Source organism: Polypterus senegalus, chromosome 18, assembly GCF_016835505.1.
Source record: "Polypterus senegalus isolate Bchr_013 chromosome 18, ASM1683550v1, whole genome shotgun sequence".
In the NCBI taxonomy this organism is placed as follows: domain Eukaryota; kingdom Metazoa; phylum Chordata; class Cladistia; order Polypteriformes; family Polypteridae; genus Polypterus; species Polypterus senegalus.
This window is the reverse complement of record NC_053171.1, coordinates 76,155,057-76,163,644: the sequence shown is the minus strand read 5'-3', so window position 1 is coordinate 76,163,644 and position 8,588 is coordinate 76,155,057. Positions and strand designations below refer to the sequence as shown.

At 41.3% G+C, this 8,588-nt stretch overlaps 1 protein-coding gene across 1 annotated transcript in view; it reads right to left on the bottom strand.

Moving 5' to 3' along the window:
* Window positions 1–4,272: 4,272 nt before the first annotated feature.
* Window positions 4,273–8,588, bottom strand: part of LOC120518384 (erythroid membrane-associated protein-like) — a 39,326-nt gene continuing 35,010 nt past the window's right edge. Inside the window, exon 10 of the mRNA XM_039741169.1 lies at window positions 4,273–4,548. Coding sequence (XP_039597103.1) covers window positions 4,496–4,548 — 53 coding nt within the window. The 3' untranslated portion in view covers window positions 4,273–4,495. The remainder of the gene's footprint in view (window positions 4,549–8,588) is intronic.

Sequence of the window (8,588 nt, the reverse complement as noted above, 5' to 3'; positions counted from 1 at the left end):
TTTCAAATGTTTCGACAAAAATGTTACAAGATAAAATAAACTTCATTACGACATAAGAAAGGGTATACAAAATCGATTTTTTTACTGTGTTTTAAAAATGCTGTCTTCATGGTGGTGGCCATCATTAGAGATAAACTCTTCGAGACGATTTCTGAACGCTTGCATGACTCGTTTGGCCATTTCAAAGGGAATAGTGGCAATTTCTTGGCAAACAGCGTCCTTAAGGGATTCAGGGTTTTGAGGTTGGTGTGTGTATACCTTCGACTTGAGATAGACCGGAGTGAGATCAGGAGAACGTGAAGGCCACTTGATCAGCTTCCCCGGAAACATCTTCCACAAAACCTGCATGGATCTCTACGCCGTATGAGTTGCTGGTCCATCCTGTTGAAACCAGGCATCCACCACATCCATTTTTTCCAGTTGGGGCTGCAGAAAGTTCTCTGTAACATTTCTGAAGTGACTTTGACTGTTGCTCCTCCCTCCTTAAAAAGTAAGGGCCTACAGCGCCAAATTCTGCAATGGTGCACCAAACTGTAACATGCTCACCATGCAGGGGGTCTCTGATGAAGTTCACCAGGGTTGGTTTCAGCCCAACAGTGAAAGTTTTGCTTATTTACACAATCATTCTTGGAAATGCGCCTTGTTGCTGCACATGACGATGGCATCTCGATGAACGGTTTGCAGAATGTTCACGCAGAACTCTCTACGGCTCTCCTTCTCTCTCAGTGAGTTCCTACACTGCCATCATTTTGTATGGATGGAAATTAAGATCCTCATGCAAAATCCTCCACCAAGACATGTTGGGAATGCCTAAAGCAGAAGCAGGTTTGCGTGCTGAACGTTTTAATAGATGCCCTTACAGCTTGGATATTTTCATGGTGTTCCTACTGTCCGAGGACGGCCTAGAGATTTTCTGTTCAATGTTGTACCCATCTGTCAAAATTAAGCCACCCACTGAAGAATTGTTTTCTGATTTGGGACATCACCATTAGGAGGAGTGCTGAAATGCGTTTGGAAGGCATATTGTGCAGTGATGATGGATTCATTGTTTTTGAAGAACGCTTCGACAGTGAAAGCACAGTGCGCACTAGACCAAGGCATGTTGCTGACTGCAAACTACATGGGATCGCCTATCAAAGGATCTCCACCCCAACCCACTCGGCGGCCTCTACCTCACGCAATGACCTTGAGAAATGTGGTCGATTAAACGTTTGAAATGAGGTACATCATGTTGGCTCACCCTGTATAATACTGATTTCTGTGCACTCCTAGATCAGCTAGAAATGGTTAGTTTAACTTTAGTGATCAGCCATGTGCTGTATAAAAAAACAAGCTTTAAAGGAAACAGAAAACACAGTGAATTAATAAAAACAAAAGATTTATTACTATTTAAGAGGCGTGTCTTTCTTCTTGATGGAAGAAGAAACTGCCAAACATCTGTACAGGTACATGTGAAACAAAAATGACTTCAAACAATGGAATGAGCCAGTCGCACGCCGCTTCTTCGTGGCGTTGTCAATGTGTGCACCACGAGTGGACCTTGTAAGAGCAATGATCCGTATTTTATTAAATTATTGTTAGTTTGTGGCCAGTTCTTGTATTCTGTTTGTGGCATTTGTTCCCTCTGCATCTTTTGTCATTTGAGACACGGTGGCGCAGTGGTTAGTAGCTGCTGCCTCACAGCTCAAGTCACATATTTGGCCACAATAGTCAGTCCACCATAGTTGGCAGATTTTTCCTTAGCAATGAGGGACATTGACTTCAATGCCTTTCGCCGAGTTTGGTGAATATCACAACATTTCCGTGATGTTGCCAAACTCAAGCTGAAGTGAAGTCCATAATGTTTACTTATTACTATTTTATATTATTTATTATATTGTATATTTACCACACAGCAATTTACAATTTTACTCTACGTTCAGATAATGGAGGCGTGAAAGACGGAGCAACAATATGTATAAAAAATAATTGGCAGATTTATTAAAGCAACAACAAAAAAAAAACAACCAAAGATTGTGATATTTGAAAAGAAAATGAGATAAATATATACGTGTATCTATTACGTTCATTAAACAAGAGTCCAGAACCATTGAACAACGATTAACCAGCCTTAGAGTTCAATTTTCTCTCTTATCTGTTGTGAAAGGTCTAGAATTCAAACACGAAGACGTGACGTCGATGTGCACAATGAAACAAGTGCTGCATTCCGGCGGGTGGGCTCGCCATCCAACTCAAATCCAGGCAGGAAAAAAAAAAACAATCTGCTGTACAATTACAAAGTCAGGTTTTTTTTTTAACATTAATGAGATCTCCATTATATTTCCATTCTAATATGAAATAAATATACAGATAATGCATAAACTTATATGCACAATTAAAATGGTTTTGCTATATTCACTAGTCATGAAAATATGAAAAAATGTCTTAATAATGAATTGAAAAAGAAACCATTTATTTCAAATATAATGCAGTCTTTTTTCCACAAAGGAAAACAACAGAATTGGCTCAAATATTATTAACTATTCTTTCAAAGTTGGAGAGTACAGTATAAAATATTCAAAACCACCAAATGCTATTTACTCTGTTTATTTTTTTTAGTAACACATTAATACAATCACACAACTAATTACATATAACGTAACACAAACACCACGCTTGCCTTAAATATTTCTCTTTTCTTTTACTCACCAGAGTTCTTGAGAAAAAAAAATGATAGAAAGCAAAAACTATTAATACTTGTAGAGCTGAAATTCTAACATACAACTTATTTTAAAATTCTAACTATATTCTTACTTATTATACTAAATTCTAACTTGCAGAAAAACAAAAAAAAAATCAAACTGTTTTCTATTTCTTTACGGAGTTTCCTTCTCTAGCGACTGCTGCACAGGAAACCCTTCACCCTTCACCCTTCACCCTTCACCTCCCAGGATACCCCTTCACCCCGCCAGACAATTCAAATTAAAAGTCCCTCACTGGCTTACATAGGCAGATTAAAAGGCTTGCCCTATTAAGCTACACATAACAAACTTCCTCCCTCCATTCTCTTATTTTTCTAAAATAACTAAATTATTAAACTATATACAATTAGTGATATTCATATATATGTAAGCAACTCTAAAGTGGGTTACTTGTTCATTCTTAAACTCTGACATTTTCTTTGATGTTATACCCACTGTCCTTCATGTGCATCCAGGGGTCTCCTCACAGGCTGATAACCCACCAGGAGGAGAGGGGGCGCAGTTGCTAACCAGTTTTTTGTCCATTGATGCCCTTAGCCCCGCCTCTTCTTGTCCATGTGACACAAGAAGCCTGGTCATTCAGAAGGAGGCATCTTTTATGAGTAGAGCAGACCACCAGCTCCCTGAAGGACCCTGGTCTTGATGTCTAAAGTCATGGCATCTTTGCTTTTGTTGCTGTATTTTGAAGCCATAAAGGCACAAATTCAAGTTAACTGTTATATTAAACGGGACGACCTGGTTGGTGTCCCAACTATTTTTCCATTTTGTGTCCTGTCATTCCAGCACTTGGCCGCACCACATAAATAGATAGAGCGTCTTGAGCACCTCTGATTTGTGGAGACATACTGTATATCATTAGTGCTGGCATGTAACAGCAAAGCAACGGCTCTATCAAGTTCGGTCAGATTATCGTCAATGTCAGGCACCTTGACCTCATTTAACATGCACAGTTTAACACTGCAACATTCAGAACAATGGAAACATCGTTTAGAAATGCTTACATCTTCAGCTTCAAAAGACAAGCTGCTAATTTCTGAATAGCCATTCTCAGTTGGAGTTGGTTACCTGGATGGTGAAAGTTTCTTTCCATGTGTTATCAAAAAGGTGGGGCTGCTGCTGTTATTTCTAAAGGGTGGCTGGAGGGCCTGCAGCCAAATCGGAAACACTGGACTGATCTAAATAAGCTGAGCTTATTGTCATTGTCCTGATCTGTAGCTGTAGTTCAGGTTTTATTCATGCATTCTGATTAATTATTTGTATATACTGTATACTGTATATATATATATATATATATATATATATATATATATATATATACATACACAGGGTGGTCCAGATCTAATTAAGCAATTATGAAAAGGTGAACACATTGCTCCTGCTGTTCAACTGACAACCGTCTCCCCGCCATTTTAGAATGCAGGGCAGGTGCTGCCATCTATCAGCAACAAACAGAATTTTTTTTGGATTCTCTATGTAATAAACTTAATAAGTAATAGTGCAATGAAAATTGCATAATTAGATCTGGACCACCATATACAGTATATAGTAACAAAGGGTTGGGGACGTCCCTGTTTAGTAGAGTAGGCAGATTCAATGATAAGGTCTTTAACCATCTGAGTCCAAAATACAACTGATTAATACAGAAATGGCTGACATATACTGTATATAATGAAACAGCAGGAAGTGATGTAACAAGAAAGTGGCCTTCTGGGATCGGAGTGACATCATCTGGAGGGGTGGAACTGGAAGTGACATCATAAGGTGTTATTTTTGTGGAAGTGGTTATTAGGCTGGTTCTTCACTTGTTCTGTGGGGAAAAGAGGAAAAAGAGTTTGAGTACAGCACTAACTCCCAGTCTGGCAGGAACATACAATTATTTGAGCCCGTAAACTGTCTCCCAATAGCACATGTGTGACAATATATAATAAATCCTGGAATTAATTTTAAGTATTAAAATCTAATAAACTCGGGCAAGCATGGCAAAATGCGTTCTAAGGTTAATTTTAACTCCTGAAGCCGCCCCACACATTGTGATGGGTGTACAAAAGTAGCTAAGCTACTCAAAAGCAAGTTGAGACGCAAGTCTTTGTAAGAGCCGGGCTGCTGCTGCCCTTTGTCTCCCCCCAAAAGCTGCAGGTTCACGACCCCTCATACAAAGATATAAGAAAGCTGTGGTAAATCACAAGTAATCTGACCTGTAGATGCTCATCTGCAGCCTTTGTCAGACGACTGGCCAAGGAAGCCCCCATGCCTTTATGACAAAAGCCAGCAGTTGATCTGTGGCACAAGCAGGTGGTCTCTTCACTGATGTTGTTTCAGGTGCCAGTGTAATGAATTCTATGAGGCAGCCTTTATTTTACAGTGCTTGGTGATTGAGTCATAACGTGTTGCATTAGACGGCTGTACGCAGATGTGTGTCCCCGTTTGTGGCCATTAGCCACCTATGACAAAGGAGAAGTGGTGAGTAAATAAGCCTTCTGTTCTGGTGTAGAAACGGTGATTGTCAAAAGTGTTGTCATCAGGTAAAATATAATCTGGGGCCGCTGGTGTAATCGATGTCACGCTATTTAGAGGACGCATCAGCTCAGCCACTCTCTCCTTTCCTTAGAAATATATGTAATAACAAAAAAACGGATATGAAACGAGATCTGTTGTGCTTACCTGGGGTTTAAGCAGTCAAGAAAGGTCTGCCAGGGCCAGGCGCTTTTGGATTCTGACTTATTTTTTACCTTTTGTTATCGGAGCCTTGTCTTCATTCTTTTGACATTGAGCGCTTGATATTTTCTTCTCCTGATTCTTTGTCATCATTTTTTGGACTTTTTTCTACTGCAGCCACAACATTCTCATTTTTGAACACTTCCTTCTTGAGACCATATGTACATCTCTGAATGATTGAACAGCATTGCTTGACAGCTCCTTGAGCAGCCATAGTTTGACTGGCATCAGAGACGGGGACCTGCCAGAACGACATAAACACACTGCGAAGAATCAAATGGCATTGCATTTCCCTTTCATGAACAAACAGGCCAGAAAAGTCAGTGGTTTGCACCTGAAATGGTGCCACTCAGCATTTAACTAATTTGCCCAAGACGTGTTCAAGTTCAGTTTTTTAGGGTTAGATAACCCTTTTTTTTCATTGTTTATTAATGCATTATCTGCAAACTTTTAAACACATTTGTATAGAGTCACCTTAAAAAAGACCTCAGAGATTTCAAAATGTTCATCCATTCATTTTCTGAACTCCACTCTTGCAAAGTGTCTGAGCTTGTGAGTGTCCTGATAAAAACCAAGATCAGGCCTTTAATGACCTCTTGGGCACGGCCATCAGCAGTGTGTCTGTCTGAGGAGAGAGTGTCGACCTCATCGAGGAGTTTACTTACCTTGGCAGTGACATTCATGTCTCTGGTGACTCTTCCTGTGAAGTCAGTAGACGGATTGGGAGAGCATGGGGGGTCATGAGGTCGCTGGAAAGGGGTGTGTGCCGCTCCCGACATGTATGCAAAAGGACGAGGGTCCAAGTCTTTAGAGTCCTGGTGCTTCCTGTCTTGTTATATGGTTGTGAGACATGGACGCTATCCAGTGACCTGAGATGAAGACTGGGCTCCTTTGGTACTGTGTCTATCCAGAAAATCCTTGGGTACTGTTGGTTTGACTTTGTGTCGAATGTGCGGTTGCTCATGGAGTCCCGAATGAGGCACATTACCTGCATTGTGAGGGAGCGTCAGTTACGGCACTACGGCCATGTGGTGCGTTTCCCCGAGGGTGATCCGGCTCATAAGATCTTCATTGTTAGGGACCTGAGTGGCTGGACCAGGCCAAGGGGTCACCCACGTAACACCTGGCTGCAGCAGATAGAGGGTCATTTCCGGAAGGTGGGAGTAGAACGAGTATCTGCCTGGGGGGTTGCCAACCGGGATCCTGAGTTGTTTCGTTGTGTAGTGGGTGCGGCAACACGCTGTACCAGTGCATACTCCCCAACTTGACTTGACTTGACTCTTGCAAAAATCTAATTTTATCCTGGAGTTGTTGAGCACAGGACAGGAACGATGCCTGGAATGGCCACCAGTTTTGTAGCAAGCGTTACTTATCACTTAAATCGGGTTTGCTTTCTTGGCTGCCGTCACTATATTATTGGGACTGGATGATGATAATGGAATATCCCTTCAGGCATTATAGCTGATGACTAAGTCCGGGAGGACCCCACTCAGTAAGAATTCCAGCTGCCTTGAGCAGGCGTCATGTTTCTATGACGACTGAAGCAGGAAATGGGACGATTCAGCGGAACGGCTGACCAAGATGGGAAAAAGAGAAGCAGAAGGCAAGGAGCTTGGCTGTGTAAGCCTAAGAAGTCGGCAAGATCAAACTTCAACCAGGGCCGCCTGTTATTTGTGTGTGGCCACCCAGAAGATAAGAAACAGTGTGGCGAATCCCTGACAAGAGGCAAGGGTTTTATTATGGCCCAGCGGTGAGTCAGAGTCGCTCTTAAATTCTTCACGATAGGGAGAAAACAGCCACACATATAATAAGAACTGTACGACCGGATTCATCATCGTTTCAATGTGCTTAATCATTCTCTTTTTGATTTCCTTTTCTTTTTGTGTGTGTATCGTACGGGGGATTAAGTGTTTGGCCGCAGTGGGTAGGGAGTTAGGGGAGGACGTCTGGTGAAGAAGGGATAACAAAACAGGCACCCAGTCATCTTTCGTGTGCATACAGTATATAAACACTGGATTCTGGATTGCAATACACTTACATATTTAATCAGTTTAACTACCATCTGGGTTTCTATTAAGCATTGGCGGGCACAGAGAGGTGGGAGACGGGTTGAGGACCGAATATTTTTAATGCTGATATATCTTTTGAACATCGACCACTTCCCTCTCAGGTGGTGAAGTGTAGCGATCGCACCCCTGATAAGGTAATTGTTACAGTCTTATCGCACACACACACCAACTCTCTCATTCTGAGCCAATATAATCATTCTGATCTGCCAATAAACCAACCAATCACATAATGGGATGTAAGAAACAACATGGAGGAGGAAACACAAGAAAACACACAAATTCCACACTGGCAGGCAAAGGCTGGAGAAAGTAGCAAACCCTGGCCCATTAAGCAGTAAGGCAGCAGTGGATCCACCAATTACTGTTTGGCCTGAAATCAAAATGTATCAACTTTTAAATAAGAGGCAAAATTAAGTTATATTTGCATGAAGTACAGCATATAATGTCATTGTGAAGGCAATTTTAATCTTTGCTACGGCTGAACCACTCACATGTGTTACCCCCTTCTGCATTTCTTTGGGGTAAGTAAGCAGTCCAGTGGCGTAGTTAGCTTGTTGAAGACCCCCGTGCAGCGCTCTGAGGTGGGGCCCTCCTGTCTAGCATAACTGTTAGTAATTTATTCGCAACTAGATCCTAGGGGCCGGCTGGGCAGTGACGTCCGTGACTGGGTCACTATCAGATCACGTGCTGGTGACAAACAAACCAGCGCCCTAAATGGAATTTGTAATAACTTTTTAAATCACTTTGTTACAGCCACGGTAAGTTAAGAAAAATAAAATAAGTTGTGGGAGGTGTGGGTAGTAGTAGTACATACATCTGTGTAAAATGTGGACCCGCTTACTTTTCCAAGACAACTTTGTGAAAGAAAATGATTAAAATAAAATGTAAGCTAGAAAGTACAAAATTGTTCTGTGCTATAAAATGAAGTCAATTCAATTTGTAACAAATTAAAATAACACCGGCTGACAGGATATTACTACACAACCAACTTGGTTCTACACAAGTTCTGAGAAAATGGACATCATAAAGTGTTCACGCTCACAGATCCTCAGGATAGTGACAG